At 37.5% G+C, this 22,316-nt stretch overlaps 1 protein-coding gene across 5 annotated transcripts; it reads left to right on the forward strand.

Moving 5' to 3' along the window:
* LOC109715267 lies at nucleotides 431-15,420 on the forward strand. 5 transcript variants are annotated; one of them, XM_020240194.1, is made up of 8 exons: nucleotides 437-727; nucleotides 7,936-7,945; nucleotides 8,198-8,277; nucleotides 8,377-8,429; nucleotides 11,744-11,781; nucleotides 11,976-12,294; nucleotides 14,130-14,467; nucleotides 14,575-15,420. In XM_020240194.1, exons 1-8 carry the CDS (start codon nucleotides 607-609, stop codon nucleotides 15,143-15,145), a joined length of 1,530 nt encoding a protein of 509 aa, XP_020095783.1. In that variant the 5' UTR covers nucleotides 437-606; the 3' UTR covers nucleotides 15,146-15,420. The 5 variants fall into 5 exon arrangements, with proteins under 5 accessions (XP_020095781.1, XP_020095782.1, XP_020095783.1 ...); XM_020240195.1 differs by adding an exon at nucleotides 1,771-1,806 and having other exon boundaries at nucleotides 617-727; nucleotides 7,936-8,277; XM_020240192.1 differs by having other exon boundaries at nucleotides 431-727; nucleotides 7,936-8,277.

Below are 22,316 nucleotides of genomic sequence, written 5' to 3' on the forward strand. Positions count from 1 at the left end.
TGGCTCAACAGGAGCAAAAGGGGAGATGTGTGCGAACAAAGGCCACCGGCGGACGGAGAGAGAGAAAAAAAAAACCACGTTTTAGAGAGAGGATTGAGGGAAATAAAGGCTGTGGATTTAGTTAATAAAATGGTGTGAACAAAACGGTTCACTTGGATAAGTGTAAATATACATTCCAAATAGGGTGTGCCACTAGGTTTTTTTTTTTTTTCTTTTCCTTTTTCTCTTCGGCGGCCAATAGTCGAATAGAATGTGCACCATACCGCCGAGAGGAATTTATCGCGTTCATTCGGTGCATCGTACATTGTCATCTGTCAACCGTCCATCTCATGATGCACTCCAATCCTGGCCGTCCAGTAGCTGCAAGCCAGCCCTTCGTGTACCTCGAGATCTGGCGCGGTGCACGGATACACAAATGCACCCGGTGCGCGTACTAAAACAGAACCATTGCCACCCAAGGAGCTCTCTCTTCGAGGCGCCATCACCGTCGAATGTCGATGCGGTCTCCGCTTCCCTCTCATTCCGCCTCTCGTACAGTCGTACTCGCTCGTCTCCTCTCTAATGAAGTAGCTAGGGTTAGGGTTTATGAAGTAGCTCGGGTTCGCCATGGCCTCTTCCGCTTCTTGGTCCTCGACGCGCGTTTGCCGAAGCGAGTCGCTCCGTTGCTCGCTCGTAAAACAGAATCCCCAGTCGATGCTGTGGTTGGTCTCGATCAACCCTCGAAGCAGTGAGCTCTCTTGGCCCCTCTTACGATTATTTTTCCTCCTTGGTGATGCTATTATACCATCTTTCTTGTTTTGTGTTAGGGTTTGGTTAGATTTGTTGTTATAGAATGCGAAACTAAGGGCTAACATGATTCCAATTGTTCCCATTAAGTCATTATATATATTTAGACATAAATTAGAGTAAAAAAAAAAAACCTTATTTATATTAGGATTGGGATATGTTTTTATGGGCTTGACACTAAGTTATGCAGTTGTAGAAGAGAAATTGAGTACGATTCTTCTCTTGACTAATGAATCTAATCCAAATATCGGTATCATAGCAGGTTGTGGAATCTAAACATTTTCATTAGGTTTAGAAATTTTTAAAGGCTACAAGGAAGTGAAATTGCTGTCTTGCCATCCGAGTGAATTTACAGTAGTTTATATGCTTTTTTAATTTTTTATACATAAGGAACATAATCCTAGATCATAGCATGTGAGTTTAATGAGGTAATCATGTATTCATGGTAGTGTAAAAGTGTATGAAGACCCTCTCACCTATAGGCCGTTCTGACATAGCCCCTTCAACTTTAATTTTATCGGTAGACACCTACTTAACTGTTGATTTGATTCATTTGAGTTTCTTCTAGTTAGTTAAGTTGATAATTTTACAAAAAAAAAAAGGATTGCTCTATTAGCTATTAGTTATTAATTATTCTAGTTTTATTTGCTAAAAAGTGATCAACACCATTAAATATTAGATAAAATTACTCATGAATTTGATGAAATCCCCAATTTAGTTGATGAAAATTACTCAATTGCGGAAAATCAAAAGTTGAAGAGGTGTCAATTCAAGAAAATTAAATTGAGGGGCCATTTCAGAATAGCCTATAAGCAAGGGGGTCTTCATACATTTTGCCTTTTCCAAATTATTAGAGTCACAGTCAATCAGTTGGGAAGCTCATCGATTGTTAATCAAGCTCTCAATTATCCTGCCTCCTTTTGCTTGTTTCTCCCCTCTTCTTCTTCTTCTTCATTTTTCTTTTTGAGATGAAAACCATCACAGGGGGCAGGTGGGGTGGATGGTGGTAAGGCAAGACAGGTATGTGATCCTTTCAAAATGAAGTATAGGGGAGGCCCTCTCTACGCAACCATTTTCTCGAGGCCTATACCTATATACATCATTGCCAAGTTCAGGGCCACTATTTTACTTGCATTTTATTCACTTAGATAACAAAGACTCATGAATGCATGCTAATCTGAGGGAATTTAACCATCCAAAGTATGATTTTTCACATTTGAAAAGCATTGAAACTTGAAAACTTTCTAGGATATGATTGTATTCATATAAATTGCTGCACTGATACTAGAAACCTGTTGGATGGGATTGCATTGTTAGGAAAAAGTTGTCTCTCTTTACTGGGAGTATTTTTGACTGTCTTGATCTGAGCCTGCCAATCACTGTTTTTTATAGATAATCCCTATATATAATGTCCGAGTTATGTATGTAGTAATTTTAGGTGCTTAATCCTGAAAATTTCTGGAAGTGAAGTATATGTTATTGTTGAATTGCAAAATAATTCATTATGTAAAAATTATGATATTACAAGGATTAGCCAGTTACGGAGAATATACAAGCTTTACACGTCGATATGCTCTACAACTGTATTAAAATCTCATTTTGTATTTCTTAATGCTAGTTAATGTAAAAATCACTTGAGAAAGGGGTGTTGTGCAATGAATTATTCAATACAGTGATGTGATTGCTTAAGTTGTTTTTTTTTTCTGTTTTTGGTTTTTACTTTCGTTTCTTTCGGTAAAGAAGGAATGCATATTCTTCTAGTTGCTAAAGATTCAAATGGCATACATAAAACAAGACGGAAAATCATGCTTAAAGAATTGATCATATACATGTAGTACTTCACAAGACAATAGCCGCTAGAGCACATTAATTTGAAGCAGGAAGAAGTAAGATATATAGAACATCATTGTTCTGAAAATTATCATTTAATAACAACAGTTAGAATAGATAGTATTTGAAATTGTTAACCATGCTCAATGTAGTGGTTCCTATTCGCTGGAAATTTCATATTGTTTGTCAAAGAATATAGTGGGAGAGTCGGCGAGGGCCTATTTGGATGCATGAAATTTTTTTTTTCCCAACGATCTTTTGTTAATTGGAGTAGGTGGTAATTGGCCGATATGAAGTGTTTAAACATGTCTAGATACAGGGCCTCGATGCGTTTTTCATGGAAAATGAGAAGCCTCATATGTGAAATGGTGAATTTCAAGTAAATTGCACCACACATCTCCAAACTTTCAGCCAAGATTCATTTTGGTCCGTGAACTTTCAAGTTCGGCATTAGTGGTTACTAAACTCTTAAAAGAGCTCCACTTAGCCCTAGCATATATTTACTACTAGAGAATAAATTATTGCCTGCACCTTGTGCATATGTACACCCATGCACAATGTATTTATCAGCTACTTTTCCATCACATATTTCAATCATTCCATTCATTGGGTTACAATTTTTTTTTTTTCCTATACAAAAATAAGACCTTTGAATTGAAAGTATGAGATGAATGAGGAAATGAAAATTTTGTGATGCACGAACAATCAAATAAACTAGGCGCAAGCAACAATTTTTAATCTAGGGTAAGGACTAAGTGAAACACTATTCAAAGTTTAGGGTGTAGAATGAGAACTTATTAAAAATTTACAGTCTCGAACATTGAAAGGAATGAAATGAAACTTGACTGGAAGCTTACGGACTAATAGTGCAAGTTAGTTGTTGAATTTGTCATAGCTACAAATCAGGCTCCTAATCTGCAATTACAAAGAAACATGCCCATATTTCATAATGTACAAGTTATTACCAGTTGTTTTGACAATTAAAACGGCCTCATTCTAGCAGAACTTAACATTTCAAATGATAAATAAAAATGAAGTAATAATTTTTGTTCCATGTGCTCATTATAATTACTTAAGAGCTGTTTGGTTCAATGTAAAATAGTTCAAAATAGTTTTCCTCTGAAAAGAATTTTTAGTTGAAAAGTAATTTTACGGTCTTTGATGTTTTGGTTGGTTGGGAAAAGAAAACAGATTTTCCATAGTGCTTGCTTGGATGGTAGGAAATGGAGACGGGAACTTTTATATATATTTTTACTTTTCTCTATTATTGTATATTTGAATATAATTATACTATGTAACATATATTATTTTGTTAAATTCTTTTATAGATATACACACACGCGTGCACACACAGAGGAATTGGGCTCTTCTTTTTTGCAACCAAGGGCCTACCAACAGATTTGACCTAAGCTATCTCTATTCGATCGATCAGTCTATCAAAGCTGCAGTCTAACTACTAGCTCTTTCTATTAAAACAAGGAGAAAGGTGTAAAGGGGTGGGTATCAGGTGAATGTAGGAACTCTGCTCCCTAGAATTCATGCAGAATTCTAGTTAATTACGTTTAACGTGTGCACTGTTCACACTATAAACAACCCCCGATTAAGCTGGCAGGTTTTCATAACATATGTGTATAAGGATTGAAGGAAAGATGTCCCATAAGGTCATGGACCAAGTGCCAAGTCTATGAGTGACACAGGTCCTGACTATGTATCATCAACCTCGAGCCAAAGGGCTCGGAACCTCGACCTCATATGAAGTCGGTAATCAAGTTTAACATTTTTGATTGGTAGTAGGGTTCACAAGGAGAATATAGCAACTTGCAGAAGTCGAATCATATATATATATATATATATATATAGGCTATGGTTACTATACTCTTATGAGTATAGAGCCCTTTGTACGCATAAGTTTTCTGCCGTTAGATGAAGGAATGTGTGGTTAGGATGACAGTGGCACCCAATTAGGATGGTAGTGGTCCCCTAGGGTTGAGTAGGTAGTTGGTTGAATAGTATAATCCAACAGGTGAAAATGGTTAAAGAGATAGATCTAACGGCCTAAAACTTATGAGTACAAATTGGTCTTTACTCATAAGAGTATAGTAGCCGGACTATATATATATATATATAGAGAGAGAGAGAGAGAGAGAGAGAGAGAGAGAGAGGTTGGTATGCTTCTGGACCTCCGTGCTTCCAAGTCGTTTTCGATGTTTGGATTTTCGAATCTACAATCGGCTCCGTTAGACTTGATCTAGAGTATTTAAAGTAGCTAGAAAATAAATTGTGATTTTTCAATATTATTTGTCTAGTGATCGAAGGGGCTTAAAATTAACGGCTGAAAATAAAAATCTTACAAAATGTGATGATATGACATTAAAATTTTAGATCAAAAATATTGATCTTGTTTTTTATAGTATAAAGAATATTTTAGCAAAATTTTACGTGATTTGGATATTTCTGCACTGTTAAACTTGCAAACGGCTCACCACGGCCATTAAAATTATTGATTTTGAGCCCTTTCGATCACTAGGCAAATGATATCGAAAAATCACAAATTTATTTTTTAGGTAATTCAAATACTTTAGATCAAGTCTAACGGAGCCGATCGTCGATTCGAAAGTCCCAATATTGAAAACGACTTGGAAGCACGGAGAGCTCCGTGCTTCCAGAAGCATACCAGCCTCACTATATATAGAGAGTGATTTGGACTAGAATACTATTAATAGTGTANTAATATAAAATATGTATTACTTTATTATATCACATTATTTTATATAGGTAAAAATGTATAGAACTTACCTAAGGACCATTTTGAATCGGCTACACAACCTTTTAAAATTTTGATTTTACTATCCGACCTTTCAATTTGTTTGATTTGAGTCAGTCAATGACACTTTGACTTCAAAATTTAATCAAATAACTTTATTGAATTTATAATTGCGAGAATTGCATAAAATATACTAGCTAAACCTGTAAAGATACCGCATTCCAATTTTGAAGTCAAAGTACTGTTGACTGACTCAAAGCAAACAAATTGAGAGGTTGGGTAGCCGACTTAAAATGGTCCATAGTTCAGGTTAGTTTATGCGTTATTACCTTTGATATATTATACATTTTATATTACCTAATTAAACTGAGTGGAGATCCATAAGTATGATGAATTGTCATTGCTTGCACTGAGTGCTTCCGTGCATCCACGCACCATATTTCAATCACTTGTCTAGTCCAACTCATACTTTTAATTTGCCTGTCAACATGTTAAATAAAAAAAATAGCAACTAAATATCCAATGGTATAGATTGAAACATAGTAGAAGATGGGTGGTAGATGAAGAAGTGGTATACATATACGATGCACTTGGTGTATGCAAAATTCCTATCATTAGGTAGAGAAGACAAAATAGCGCTCGGATCCACACATTTCTGCTTCTTGCCATGGACCACCAATTATCATGGCGTGCACCTTTTGTGCCATTTTTTTTCATGCGGCTGAGTTTTCATTTTCCACCCGGAATATGCGGAAAATGGAAAGCCCAATTTTCCTGCAAATGTAAAAAAGTATTTTACAGAGAAAATACTTTTATGGCTAAACAAGTGAGTGAAAAAGTATTTTTTCAAGCCGAAAATAGTTTCAGTTGGTTTTTACATCAAATCAAACACACCCTTAGCACTCTTCTGGAGGAACTTTCTTTGAAGTATATGAGATGCATCATACTAAATTACTTGTATGCAATACAATGTTTCGTATAATATAATTCTGAAAATATACTTGGCCTGTTTGAACAAGTTATCTGGTATATGTTATGCAAATTTGAATTTTCTTTCATGAGTGCAACCTTGGGGTTTGATTTTAGCCTACTTTAATGTCCTGATAATTGTGATAATTTAAATAGCTTACTCCACCTGTAAGGTTATCTTATTCATTGCCAAAAATAATGATTTAGGCCCTGTTTGGATGCATGAACATTTTATTCGGTATATCCTGTTGATTTACTCAAGAAGCATGTAGTATTTGATAGATAAGGAGTGTGACCAAATGTTTAGAATGGATACCATATTTGACCTTCAAGTTATTTTTTTGGAGTAAGATAAATCACCTTCTAGGTGAAATATGCTATCCTACCAAATCATAGATGCTAGACTTTTTGGGGAGAAAGAATCAAACTACTAAATCCTAATCACGTGTACGTGATAAGTTATCATTGGATATCTTATTCCGACGTCCAAACAGGGTCTGGGAGGCCATATGTACTATTTAACTAAACTGTTGTAGACATAATTTCATGCTTTTCACATCCAATTACCATATACTTCTTGAGTAACAAAGGACATATAAGGAACAATATGTTCATGCATCTGAAGTATATTAATATATCCATCTGTATCTATATTTACTTTCATACTGCAACTTGTTTTTATTAACTTGTTTTTCTTCTTCACTACATTATCCTAAATTAGATCCCGGTTTTCTGTCCTAAAATCAGTGGCAACTACCCCCTTCTATTTTTTGTGGAATGTTACCAGACAAACCATCTTGGAGTCTTTATTCAGTTTCTTTGACTTATTACATTACATTTCCGAAGAACAATGTTCTGTAGGTTAAACTCCGTTTTTGAAATATCTTCTTAGTTGTACTTTAACAAAAAAGGACCTCCTTTTTAGCCTTTTTTATGTCTACTGCATTGATATCATGAGTTCTGTCATTACTGATTATTCTCATATAAAAATCCATTGCCTGTGATGAGCGTGTAGCTGAATAATAGACTAGCTGATTGTACAGAGAAAAACAAGCTTCAATGTTTATCAATTTAGTTGTCTAGGCCAGTGGAAGGAAGAGAGTCTTGATGGCACTTTGAACTTTACAATGGCATGTAAAAGCCAGGTCAACTTTAGGTTAAGGTCCTGTTTGGATATATAATATTTTTTTTTTAAAAAAAATCAACCATGGTTTGATACTGAAGTAAGAAACTTAATCTCCTCCAATCATTCTATGGACTCTTGGAGGAATATTTACTTCGTCAGATATTGTTTGGTAACAAACTTGAACTCTACAGTAATTCTATGGTCTCTTGTAGTAGTACTTCGGATACTCGTGCAGATTAAGTGTCTAAAAAACTTAGATGTCTACCATGAAGAAGTTATTCATATTCTTCACCAGCAGTAAAACAAATGATTACTAATTTCCTAAGCTCTCTTTTAGTGATTTTCTTCTCTCTTTTTTATCCTATGCTTCTTTTTGTGTGGTTTCTGCTATCCAGCGGTAAACAGCACCTTCATTGGAAAATGCTATCTAATCTATTATCTTTCGTGCCATATTGTGTAGGTGCTCCAAGGTTTCGTTTTTTATCACATAATACAACCTTAAATGAACTTTCCTTAGCAAAGAAGCAAAACTTTTGTTGTCCCTGCAAATCTTACATTGAAGAAGGGTCTTCCGAAGAAGGCTATACACCTATAATGGCATCAAACTCCTCATTTCCCAGTTGGGAAGATCCAAATTTTCATTCCAGTATGCTCTTTGGTTCTGATTCTAATTCTATGGTGCATCGACCTTCAGCTTATGACACCCCTGAACTTGATGATAGGGAGAAGTTAAGACGGATAAAGATTTCAAAAGCAAACAAGGGAAATATTCCATGGAACAAAGGCAGGAAACATAGCGCTGGCAAGTATTCCCTGTTTTAAGCTTTCATTTGGTTTCTGATATTTTCTTGCATCATTTATTAATTTATTTCCTTTTTCCAATTATCTGTATGGTATGCAGAAACAATTCAAAAGATCCGCGTAAGAACTAAAATAGCAATGCAGGACCCCAAGGTGATGACACTATGTAGCAATGCTGCAATATCTGCACAATTTTGCTATTGCTTCAGTGTTGATAGAAGATTTTTTTTGTGGCCTCTAGGGCTAGATACTTCTTGAATTTACTATTTGTTTCTTCAACCCACCATGCTTAGGGACATCATAAATTGAGTTTGAATTAAGTAGTTTCACAGGCGTTGGATTTTAGCATTACATGACTTGCACAATGAAAATTATGGAGAAAACTTTTTCGTTTAATCCAAACTTTAGGGACACATTAATCCCAAAGATTTGTTCTGATGCCTATTCATATCTGTGGGTGTTGAATCTGGAGCCCTAAGGCCCCGTTTGGTTTGGGGATAAAGAATATCAGGATAATTTTTTTTTATCCTTGGGATAGCTTACTCTTCCGGGATAATCAGGAATAAAAGAAAATTTGTGTTTGGTTTGTAATGTTGCTATTCTCAAGAATGGAATTGTTTTTGGTTAATTTTATGGATAGTATAGGATAATGGGAAAAAGTGATGATTGAATTGGATATAAAATATAATTTAACAAAAATAATATGTTATAAAATAGTTTATTATAAAAATAATTTATTATAATATTCAATAAAAATATTAATTATAAAAACAAATATTGTTTTGGCCAATTTGCATAAAAAATCCATAAGTTTTGAGCTTTTGCAAAATTGAGCCGCCTTTTTCGATTTTGCAGATTCGGACCGGATTTTCAGAAAATTGACCAAAATACCCTTATTCCTTTCTCTCTTCATTTTTTCTCTCGTTCTTTTTTTTTTCCTTTTTGAAGAGAAAGGCGGAGGTGGAAGCGGAAGCGGTCCGCCTCGCCTCTGCCCCCGGCACCCTCACCCGCGTCTGCGCACTACCCGTTCTCGCCTCCGACCCCACCAAGGCTGCGCTCGCCGCCGCCCTTTGGGATGCCCCTCCTTGCCTCCGCCCCATGCGCCCTTGCTTGCGCCCGCTTACCCCCCGCCCTCCTCGCCTTCGGCCCTGCCGAGGCTGTGCCGTGATCCTCTTTTTTTTTCTCTTTGAACCTCCTCCTTCGCGGTCCTTCGCCATCCACCTCCACCTCTACTGCAGCAGATTTTTCACTCTCCAAACCCACTTGTGGAAACCCGCAGTTCTCGCCGCTGCCGCCGACGATGAAAAAGCACTTCTCGACAATAAGAAGCTCGCTGGAGAGGGTGGGGGCACACGACCCACCGCGCTCACCTGGGGCCGGTGACGAGCGAGGCGGAGATGGAGAAGAACGTGACGATGCTAGAGAAGAGGGCCGGGCGGTGGCAAGAGCGGCGTCCCCGAGAGCAGCGGCGAGCACAGCCTCGCCGAGGTTGGAGGCGAAGAGGGTGGGGTGTGCACGGGAGCATCTCTAGTCAAGCACCTTTGTTTGCTTAAAATAAAAAAAATAACTAAAAATAAAAACTAGAGAGTAAGGAAGAACTAGAGAAGAAGAAAGAAGAAGATGAAGATGCACTGTTAAGATAAAATTACACTATTTTGTAAGAACGTTGTATTATTATAGACCGAAGTTGCACTTTTTGAGATATAAACTACATTCTTTAAGATGAAAGTTACACTCTTTAAATAAAAATTGCACTTTTTGGGAGCTAGTTACACTATTTCTTCTCCCAAAGAGCACTCTTTAAGATGAAAGTTACACTCTTTAAACGAAAGTTGTACTCTTTGGAAGATAGTTACACTGTTTTTCCTCCCAAAGTATGTAATTTTCATTTAAAGAGTGAAACTTTCATCTTAAAGGGTGCAGTTTATATATCAAATTGTGCAACTTACGTCTATAATAGTGCAACGTTTTTCTAAAATAGTGTAACTTTATTTTAATAGTAAAACTTTATTTTTTTCTTCCTTCTTCTCTAGTTCTTCTTCTTTATTGTGTAGTTTTTTATTTTTAGTTAATTTTTTTTTTATTTTAAGCAAACAAAAGTGCTTGACCAGTAATACTCCCGTGCACCCCCTGCCCTCCTCGCCTCTGACCTCGCGTAGGCCGCGCTTGCCGCTGCCCTCTGGGACGTTGCGCTCGCCACCGCCCCGCCCTCTTCTCCGGCGTCGTCGCGCTCTTCTCCTTCACATCGCTTGTCGTCAGCTCCGGGCGGGCGTGGTGGGTCGCATGCCTCCCTCACCAGCGAGCTTCTTGCCGTTGAGAAGCGTTTCCTTTTCGTCGTCAGTGGCGGTGGTGAGACGGAGGGTTCCCAAAGTGGGTTTGGTGGATGAAAAAGTTGCTGCAATAGAGGTGGAAGTAGGTCGCGAAGGGCCGTGGAGGTGGTGGAGAAAGTTCAGAGAGAAAAAAGGAGGATCGCGGTATAGCCTCGACGTGGTTGAAGGCGAGGAGGGCGAAGGGTGAGCGGGCGTGGGCGAGGGCACATGGGGCAAAGGCGAGGAAAGGGCATCCCAAAGGTTGGCGGCGAATGCGACCTTGGTCGGGTCAGAGGCGAGGAGGGTGGGTTGTGCGCGGATGCGGGCGAGGGCGCGGGGGGCAGAGGGGAGGCGGGCCACCTCCACCTATCTCTCCTTAGAGGGAAAAAAAATAAGAGAAAAAAAAAGGAGAGAGAGAAAGGAATACGAATATTTTGGTCAGTTTTCTAAAAATTCAGCCCGAATCTGCAAAATCGAAAAAGACGGCTTAGTTTTGCAAAAGCTCAAAACTTGTGGATTTTTTATGCAAATTGGCCTATTTTTTTCAAATTCTGCATAAACTTAAATTTATTATATTAATAAATAGTTCTTTCCAATTCTTCTTAAACTTAATTTATAATATTTAATATAATAGTTTATTAGAAAAATAATTTTTTTCAAATTCTTCTTAAACTTAAATTTAATAGCAAGAATAATTTATTACAGTATCTAAGTATAATTTATTATAATATTTAAGTATAAATAAAATGTATTAGTATAGTACAATCAGTAATTTTATAATAAAAATAATTAAGTATAATATATAATATTATGTCTAATAATTAAGTATAATATATAATATATTATGTTTACATAATTTAGTTTTAATTTAATTTATAATCTTAATAAGGCTTGGAATTAAATCTTGGTATAGCACTATTTCACTGAAAGGGTGGAATAATTTATCCCAAGCTAAAATAACTAGGAATATCAAGGTTTGAGTAGGATAAAATATCTCAGCCAAAAAACACCCAGTTTGGCGGAATATGGGGGATAACTTTTGTTGTCCTGGCTTTATCCCCGAACCAATTGTTCATTTTTTGCATACATACTATAATATAAAGCAATAGCTTATAGCAATTTAAATTTGATTTCTTTGGTTTAAACATTAAACTGCAGGTCAAAGCTAAGTTGCTGAAGCTGGGACATCCTCAGAGGTTAGTTCTTCCAATTATCGCCTTGGATTTTGAATATAATTATTCTTTGCTACATTTTCATATTTTTGCTTTCGGTATTTAATGTTTCTTTCTCCTGCTGTTGTCAATGTTGAGTCCTTTTGTGATTTCCTGATACTTTATTATAAAATATTAATATAAAGCTGAGTGTTTCTTTGCCTTCATTGGTTTTCTAGTAAGGAGACAAGGACAAAAATTGGCACAGGAGTGCAAGAGGGGTGGCGTCGACGTCGTAAGAGATTGTCGATTCAGGAGAATTGCTTATATGAATGGAATAACATGATTGCTGAAGCATCAAGGAAGGGGAATGCTGGTGAAAAGGAGTTACAGTGCGATTCATATGATATCTTGGACAAACAATTGATGGAGGAATGGCTGGAAAGCGTTGAGAAGAGGAAAATAATGCGTATGTCCAAAGGCAGCAGGAGAGCACCGAAATCCCCTGAGCAGCGCAGGAAGATTTCTGAGGCTATATCCGCTAAATGGGCTGATCCTGTATGCAAAAGTTCTTTATTTTATTTATGTTATAGGTTGCATAATTTTCTCCTTTCAGGGCTTTTACATTATGTATCTTGCAAATATATAGTCCAACTACTGTACTGTCGATAGCACCAAGTGCTTGGTGCTATCGGATTTTCCACTGTTAGATCTACCCCTTTGACCATTTCTGCCCGTTAGTTCATATTAATCAAGCAACCATCACTCAACCCTAGAAAACTTCTTTCATCCTAACTGCACATTTCTTCATCCAAGGGCCGAAAACCTAATAGCACCAATAAAAACTTGGTGCTATTAATAGTATAGTAGCCTAATTCATATATATATATATATATATATATATATATATATATATATATAGAATTGAGCTCCTATGCTTTTAAAAGTACCAAGTCATTGGTGCTTATAAGTTTTTAGCCCTTGGATTAAGGAATGTGCGGTTAAGATGATGTGGGCCCCCTAGGGTTGAGTGGGTGGTTGGTTGAATAGTATAATCTAACGGGTGAAAATGATCAAAGGCGCAAATCTAACGGTAAAAAATTTACAAGCACCAAATATTTGGTACTTTTACAAGCACCATAGCCGGACTCTATATATATATATATATATATATATATATATATATATATATATATATATATATATATATATATATATATATATATAGAGAGAGAGAGAGAGAGAGAGAGAGAGAGAGAGAGAGAGAGAGTTGGGCTAGAATACTATTAGTAGTATTTGCACCTTTTTGCTATCAAGTTTTTAGCCTTTGGATCAATTCCTTGGATCATTTCTAACCATTGGATTAAATATTATAACTCAGTGGGGACCACTCAGCCCTAGGGGGATCACTCAACCCTAAGGGACTAATATCATCCTAACCCTATAATTTCTCATCCAGGAGTTAAAAACTTGATAGCAAAAAGGGGCAAATACTGTTAATAGTATTCCAGCCCAACTCTATATATATATAGAGAGAGAGAGTTGGGCCGGTAGTTCTGCAACGGGAAAGGCTAGGGTTCGTGATAAGGGGTCAGCGATTTGCTAGAGCCTCCTCAATGTTTTGATAGATGGACCCGTAGAAAGCTTTCTTTGGTTTGGTTTAAAGATGTATTCGTGTACTATACTGGAAGCTTCTTAGTATGTATGTTGTACTTAATGTTTAGAAGATTGTAGCCTATGCGATGTATTTAGTTTGAGTTTATCTATCTAGTGGAGTTATGTTCGTGCTCTGATTACTATGTTAGGAATGGTTTATACTTCTCTTTATGTTTTTTGTAGACGCCTTGTGTGCATCGGAGGGTGTTTGGTGTACACAGCAAATCTGTGCACGCGTTCGGTGAGCTTCCGCTGTAACCCGGGGCGTGAGACTACCAGCCCAACTCTCTCTCTATATATAGAGAGAGTTGGGCTGGAATACTATTGACAGTATTTTTTCCTTTTTGCTATCAAGTTTTTAACCCTTAGATAAAAAATTGTAGGGTTAGGATGATGTTAGTCTTTTAGGGTTGAGTGATCCTCCTAGGGTTGAGTGGTCCCTACTGGGTAATAATATATATATGCTCCAAATCTGAGTTTTTATATATGCCCCTTGTAAGTGCATTTTCTTGCAGAAGTGGCCTTATATTGAATCCGGCAGTAATCATATTCACAGGTGAAGTTAGTTTTGTACACGACAAGGCTTCCAAAGAGCAGCACCTTTGAAAGTACAAGTATATCTGAATAAATAAGCTTTTTAAACAGGGTTCTACGCACATAAATATGAAATTCTTTTTTTTACCCAGCTTTTGCTTGTTTTGCTTTCGCATCTAAAATCTTTTTGCAATTTCTTGAAGGAATATCGTGAACGGGTTTGCACCGCTCTAGCAAATTATCATGGCACACATGCTGCAGTAGAAAGAAAACACAGAAGAAAGGCAAATGGTGAAACCATAGTAAGAAAGAGTTACGTGAAGAAAAAAACTGTGCGTCGTGGAGGGGATGTTGAAGGAAATGCTGTTGTAGAGGTGGCAGCTATTAGAAAGGTGAATTCGCTGGCAGCTATTAGAAAGGTGAATGTGAATCCATCGTTCAAAGATCCAATGGCAAGTTCCAAGTTTGGCATGATACAGAGAATAAAAGAACAAAGGGAAGCATTGAAAACCAGAAGAAAGGAAGCAGCCGAGAGAGTGAGGTGAGTTAAAACTCAATTTTCTTGACTAGTTAAGCTTGTAAATGTTAGTTGTTTGTTGTTACTTTGATGCTTGTTTATCATCCGATATGAGCTGTACTTTTCATCAGGTTTTTAGTTGCGGAAGCAGAGAGGGCTGCCAAAGCTCTTGAAGCGGCTTCCTCACGAAGCCATGTTGCACAAGCTTCACTTGTGGAGACCAGGAAGCTACTTGCTGAAGCAAAATGGTACACCAGAAGAATTGAAGATGGACTATTGCCAAATCAGAGTGGCATCGTTGAACCGGCATTGAATTTTAGTGGTTCCTTAGATTTTTCAGGAAGTAATTTGGAAGAAAGAGAAAAAGTACTAGATTCAATCAGGAGACTACTAAATTCCAACAGCCAATCTTTACGGGAATTCAATGCGGGGGATCTTCTTTCTGGAAAGATCCAACAGCAGAATGTAAGCAATAAAGAGGAAGTTGGAGACCATGGCACAATTGCATCACAACCCACCAATGGGAGTGTAAAGTGGCATGAACCAAAAGCGGACGTCCATGAAGGCACCGATGCTTCCGCTAGTTGCAAAAATGGTGTACCATACAGGAAACATGAATCAGAAAGTGACGGTTCCGAATCAGTTGGTACCAAAACTAAGAAAAAGTGGGTTCGAGGGAGGCTTGTTGAAGTGCAGGAGTGAGATCATTGTGTCACAAAGAATGTTTTCTTAGTAGTAGCGGTCTAGAATGGATTCTCTAGAAATTTTGGCAGTGTACATCTTAAATGTAAAATTGAACTGAGAAAGATGTGACTACTAATGAAGGCTAGCCATGCATTCTGCGATGTTCTAAAATTTCCAGAGAGGTAGTAGAATATTCCTTTTGTCATTTCTCTTTAGGAGGTCAACTAGCAATTCGTCGCACGAAGTGCGAAAGTGTTAGCCCAATAAATGTATCAAGTAAATTACAGCACACATGTCACAATATCTTAGAGGGGTGCTGGGAGAACTAGACTGCTAGAGGGGGAAAATGTTTTGGTGGTTTCGTTCGCCTCATCTGCCTTTTATGTTACTTTGAGATTCATGCTGGGCGGATAGAACAGTCTCACATGGGGTATAGCCATTTCTAAATTTCTGTACAATAAAAATACATAAAGATTGTTAAGATTGGTTGTTGCCTATCGCATCTTGCAGCTCCTTAAAGGTCTGTGATGTCTCTCTAATGACTTAAAAGTTACCACTATTCCCATAAATAACTTCAAATTATCTCTACATCATGCATTACAGTAAGCATCGGCCTCTTGTTTGTAGACCTCACACAAAAACGCAATGAAAGTAGGACTCCTACTATTGAGTACAAGAGATATGCATGAAATAAGAAAAGTATAATTTAACTGAAACTAATAAACCAATTAGGATTCAGGTAATATGATAAATCTTTGGATCCTTCCTGCCCTAAAACTAAAGGTTGATCAGTCGTAACAAAGAACCCCTCAACTTAGAGGCCATTTTGAAGTAATCCATAACTTCGTTTTTCTGATCGGCGGCTCTCAAATTCTTTTTTTTTTTTTTAATTTGAGTTATTCCGCCCAACCGAAATAGAGACTTTGTGAAGCTATAACTAGTAATTTCATCAAATTTCATGATTCTAACTATTTTTCTAGTTGAATGAAGTGTAAATTTAATTTGTTTCTCTAGGAATGGATTAACTCCATTTATTTATATAAAATGGGAAATGAAGAAGATAGAAAGGAAGGAACAAACTTCGATAAAGACATGGGATGCTACCAATTGCAAACAAAGTTAATAAAATAAGACAATCCTATCATCCGTCTACTGAAATAGCCTAAACCTCAATCCAGAAAAGAGGTCTATACACATTCAGGCTCGAGCCAAAAATAATAATAATAATAATAATAATAATAATAGTAATAGGTCGGAATTTGAAAACCGACCTCTTAATCTTGTCATATGTCCAAAGATGACTGAAAACTTTCTGACAGTTCAACCTAATCGTAGTAGAAGAATGTCTTGGAAACCTTAAAAATAAGACCATGGGCTTCTATTGAAGATTGTTTAAAGAAAATTTTAAAATAATTAATATAGTTGTTTTAATTTGTCCTTTGATTTTTAGTAAATAGATGCAACCCTTAATAAATGGATATGACGTTTAGTGAGTGGATGTGACTATAATCAAAGGTTGTGACTCTTGGTGTATGAATGTGAAAGAATGTGACTTTTAATGAAAGGATAAGACATGAAAAGACAATTTTATAGTGTCCATTCGTGGATACGTCCGTTGAAATTAATTTTTACATTTATTGAACTTGACTCATGTAACTAATTGATAGTTATAAAGAAATGAAAAATTACAATTGAAAAGTCACTTCATGAAACACCCGTTCATAAATTGTCACTTCATAAAGTATCTGTTTGTGGCTTATATAAGTCCATAATGTTGACTGCTGAAGGATAGTTGAAAAGTTCAAATCTCTATTCATAACAATTTCTTGATTCTTATTCTATTTTTTTGACGATTTAATTGAGTGAGTGTTCAAAGGCTTGACTTCGTGTGTGCAAACGCAATTGAGGTTTATATTTCATTGTATTTTGGGAGGCTATTCGTTGACCCAGTACACACCAAACTGTTTGGACGGTAGGGAAGAATTAAGCATTAAGGAAAATGGCATTGCTACACGCCTTGAAGACTTTTTCATCTTTCTATGTCATATATTCTATGTCATATATTTTTTATACTCAATTGTTCCAACAAGTTTAAGGCTTAAATCTGAAAATGTCTACTGCTACCCTATGAGAGATCGCAACAAACTTTATGAGACTAGAAAAATTCGATAGCATGAACTTTAGGCATGCGCAAAAAGAAATTATTTAATTTTCTTCTGTTGACTCTCAAAGTTGCGTATGGTCCTCAAATAGGATAAAGATGACAATATATGCCGAAGTAACATTCTAAATGCTATGTCAGATGCGCTTTTCAACATCTATCACAATGTGAAAACGACTAAAGAACTATGGAAAGGTCTTGAAGAAAAGTACAAAATCGAAGATACCACAAGTAAGAAGTTTCTTGTTAGTAAATTTAATAACTATAAAATGGTTGATAGTAAATTTATTCTTAATCAGTTGCATAAAATTCAACATATTCTCAATCAATTTACTTAACATAATGTGAATATGGATGAATCTGTATTGTGGCTTCAATTATCGACAAACTTCTTTCATCATGGAAAGACTTTAAAAAAAGTCATAAGTATAGAAAGGAAGAGATTACTCTTAAAGATTTGGGTAACCATCTTTACATAGAAAAAGAATATCAAATATAAGATGGCAAAAAGGAGTAAGATGCCAAAGTGCCAAAGTATATGAGCAAGTCTGCCAGCATAATCCAATCACCGATTTGCACTGGACAAGCCGCGCACTCCTCCTTGACACTAAAAGTATGCTCGGGTGCATAGACCCACCAAGCATCCGGACTATCCGAAATCTCGATATCATGAGCTTTAGCGAATGACATGCCAATGAATGAATTGGATGCACCGGTGTCAAATAATGCAATAGCTCTAATGCCATTAATTAAAACAATACCTGCCACAACATCATCGGGTACGGCAGGCTTCTTGACCTGTGCAGTGAAAACTCGGCCACTCGGCGCCGCCCGAGATCCCTCTGGCTGACGCGGCACTAATGAGTGTCCAGCCAACATAGCAGGTGGCAGTCCCACAAGCTACCTCGGGGTGTACCGAACTGATGCAGTCGTCGGGGTAGGAGATGTCCAACTCGGGCACTCCCAGATAGACCTGGCAATCTCGACCCAAACCCGCGGGTTACCCACAAAATTGCGGGTATGGGTACCAACTTTTTCTACCCAAAAAATTGTGGGTAAAATAGGTGGGTACCCATTACGTTGTGGGCATTCTAGGTAACCCACGGGTACCCACGGGTACCCGCATGTATATTTTTAATTAAAAAAATGTATTTTTTGTTTACCCATCGTAAAAACCCTAACCCTAATTTCCTTTCGTTTATCTTTTTTCCGTTGTGGCCACCTCTTATACTGTGTCACCTTTGCAACTGCACTCCTCTACTATTCTCTGGCGGCCCGACCTACATCGAACTACCAAGTGCTTATTTACGATCTTCGCCTGCACCTTCTCCGGCTTTTTTGTGTTTATCTGGAAAATGTATGATTTTTTCGGCTTTTTCTTCCTTCTTGCTCATTGTTGGTAAATAACATTGCAGTAGATAATATAGCATTCCAAATACATAGAATAAGTTTATGTTATATTACTTTCTTGTTGAAGATAAAACTTGCTAGTGATTTGATTTCTAATTTTAATGCATTGTCCTTCTCCAACTTTACATCTGCTTATTTTCAATACAAATGTTTAGGCAAGGGCCCTTTTATTTTTCTTGTAGCTTTTATCAAATATGAAATAGAAAATTAGCTAGCTTCATATTGGTCATTACATTATTTGGTTGAAAGTTAATATGCTGAAATCTGAAAAATTTTCAGAAATAGTGGAGTAATTTTTTTTTTCCCATTATGTAGTATGGATTCAGAATATGTGCAGATAGTGGACGAAAATAATAATTGTGAGATACAACAGCCTGATAATATTCAAACTACTGTTAAACAAGAAAGGGTTAGTGATTGTCACGCCCCGAGCCCGAGCCCGATCCCTTTTAGCCGGTTCGAGAGCGTCAAACAGACGCCGAACGGACAGAGCTTCCCCTGTCCGCCCAAGGCTCAACACAAGTATCAATAGAGTACAATTTGCATAAGCGGAAACATACACAATGGCTTGCACGAGGGCAAGCAATAGCCAAGGTGAAAGAATTAACAATTCAATATACAAGTAATATGACTAAATTTAAATCACATACATGCATCCAACTATAATCAAGTTGTTCATATTCTTGCATCATTTCTTTTTACATCTCATTTCACCCAAAATATAACCTTTGACATTTAAAATCATGATTCTTTACATCATTCATTAAAGCAAGTTCGTGATACTAAAATCATCAAATACAAAAGATGATAGTAAAGGGTATGCAACTACAAAATGATAACCATCTCGGGCGGTCTCTACCTAGGGCGCGATGCCCTTGCCGCGATCGTCTGCCGACTCGCTGGGTCCCGGCTCTGTGAAATAGGGGTGTGAGAACTACAACAAAGTTCCCAGTGGCTTCGGCAACCAACCACGCCGACTATCCCACTAGGTCTAATCAGGCATAATAGAATGAAAGGAAGTAAGTAACCAATTAACAGATGCAACTAATATGCCTAAACGATATAAAATGATATGCACAATGTAAAGCTCATGATGAATGCAAGGTCATAGTGTCAATACCCAATCTCTTGGCTAACCCGTAGGTTTCGACCTCAACAAACTCAAAATCCCAATGATCGGGGAGATACTCGCTACACCCGATGGAACCGCCCTCTGGGGAGATACTCGCTACACCCAGTGATGTCGACTCCGGAGCACATCGCCCGAGGGGGAGCTACCACAACCTCGAGCAAGGACTAAAGTGAGTACGATCAATCCTACAGTTGAGGATTCCAAGTTCAATCCATTCCTTAACTTTAAGGAAGACTATGCTCAATTGACCCTTAACACTAAGGTTGAATGTCATAATATCTCAATCGTTCTTGTTCTTGCATTCTTTACTACCACTAATGTCATATAGACTATCAAGTTCTTGAACTCATGCCACACTTGTTCTCTAAATGCTAGATTCTTGTCCTCATGCCAAATGCTACACTTGTTTACTAAGGATTCTAGACTCGTCGATGTCACTTGCTAGATCTATGTCAAAGTGTCACTTTTCGTTTACTAACCCTTCTAGGTTCTTGTCACAATCATGCATACATAGGGATCATCATTCTCACACCCTTACAAATATTTAACATGTATTTGAATTTACATTAAACTATAACAAAACTCACAATTAACCCTATTATGCAAGATGCTAAAAAATGCACATATGCTCAAAATATGACACTTAGACATAGAGAGATTTTCGATGTCCTTGGAATGCACCACCCACCTTAGATGGTTACAAGGATGCTTCGGTGAATTTCTTGAAATTTTTGAAGCCCTAATCCGCGTGCTGCGGCTATTTGTACGGAAAACGACGTTTTTGTCAATAACTTTGCATACACTCGTCGGATTGTCAAACCGAGCATTCCAACGCGTTTAAAATACCCTCAATTAAGTTTCTACATGATCAAAATAGATCAAAACCTAACTTGGGCAAAACCCCTCTTTGGGATGCCCTAACATGCAATTTTTGTATTTCCCCTAGATTGATCTCATTGCTAAGCAAAAGAAAGCTTAGAATCACTAGGGAAGCTCTCTACTAAGGTTCCTAAGTTTTTAGAACCATCCCTAGGGCATCTACTTTGAGTCCTAGTGATCCACCATGAGAGGGGTCCAAGAAATCCATGTTTTTCATGGAGTCATGATCTTTAGAGGATTTCTAGGTTAATTAGAGGATCAAAACTCTAAATCCCAAGGTTAAAAACCAAACCCTAGAGTTCTAGAGCTAAAGAACTCACCTTTGCCCAAGTTCCCCCAAGTCCTTCTTGTAGGAGAGCTTACTAAACCCACCAAAATCCTTCTCCAAGCCTCTTTCTTCTTCTTCTCCTTGCTTCTTCTCCTTCTCTCCCAACCCTAGCCCAAGCTTTAGAGAGAGAAAGAGGGAAAAATGAGAGGGAGAGGGAGAGGAGTGTGTTTGCTGTGGAAAGGGAGAAAGAGATGGCCAAATAATATATTGTAACATTAGCAAATAGGCCCCTCAACTTTAACTCTGTAGTAGACTTCACTGGGCTGTCAGACCCAAGGTGTACCGGTACACGGGCTCCCGTACCGGTACAGCCCTGCGCAGAGGTCCAAACTCGAGAGCAAAGTCTCTCGGTTTCGCAGCTTGTGTACCGGTTTACGGGTCCCGTACCGGTACACCTTCGCGCAGACTCAAATCCGAGAGCAACCTGTGCTCGGGTTGCTTGCTGTACCGGTACAACCACCATGGTGTACCGGTACACAATGCTCCAGATTTCTGTTTTAGCTTCGATTCGACTCTATTTCGCGTCGCTCGATGCTAAAACCCTTCTAACCCTTTCTAAACTCATTTTCACCCTTCCAACCTTGTTGGAATGTAAAATGGAACTCGCCAGCCCCTTTCTCTCGACACTTTAATCAATTTGATCAAAGTTCGATAATCGTTTTCGGGTTTCGATATGTTACAGTGATAGTGATTCTGCAAGAAAGAAACCTCGCAAATATTCAGATGTGTAGAACAGTTTTGACACATAAGTTGATGATGATGGGAATAATAGGGCAAGGTGTATATTGTGCAAGGCCTCTTATGCAATAGGTACTAATACTCATGGGACAACAAATTTAAAACGCCATATCCAAAGTTGTCCAAAGAAAATTAACCAAGATGTAAACCAACTACATTTTGGTTACGCGGCAAAGTTACGTGGAAAAAAATTTAACCAAGAAACTTATCGTAAGAAGATGGCGATTGCAATTATGAAACATAATTATGCTTTCTCATTTGCTAAGCATGAAGGAATTAGGGATGTGCATTTTTACTTGAATGAGGACGTCAAACCCTATACTAGAAACACAGCAAAGACCGATTGCCTGAAAATACATAAAAGGGAGAAAGAAAATATTAAGCATATTCTAGGGAAGGTTTCTAGTAGAATATGTCTTACTTCTGATTTGTGGTCATCTTGCACAAGTGAAGGGTATATTTGCCTAACAGCACACTTTGTAGATGAAAATTGGATATTGCATAGTAAAATTTTGAATTTTTGTCATCTTTCTCCTCCACA

Source organism: Ananas comosus, linkage group 9 (genome assembly GCF_001540865.1).
Source record: "Ananas comosus cultivar F153 linkage group 9, ASM154086v1, whole genome shotgun sequence".
Classification (NCBI taxonomy): domain Eukaryota; kingdom Viridiplantae; phylum Streptophyta; class Magnoliopsida; order Poales; family Bromeliaceae; genus Ananas; species Ananas comosus.

What these genes read in the sequence shown, in the direction of transcription:
- LOC109715267 (XM_020240191.1), top strand. Translation starts at nt 7,782, where the DNA reads ATGATTACTAATTTCCTAAGCTCTCTTTTAGTGATTTTCTTCTCTCTT. An exon ending in TAGCAATGCAGGACCCCAAG is followed by an intron (nt 8,430 to 11,743) that starts GTGATGACACTA and finishes ATTAAACTGCAG; the next exon opens with GTCAAAGCTAAGTTGCTGAA. An exon ending in AAGCTGGGACATCCTCAGAG is followed by an intron (nt 11,782 to 11,975) that starts GTTAGTTCTTCC and finishes TTGGTTTTCTAG; the next exon opens with TAAGGAGACAAGGACAAAAA.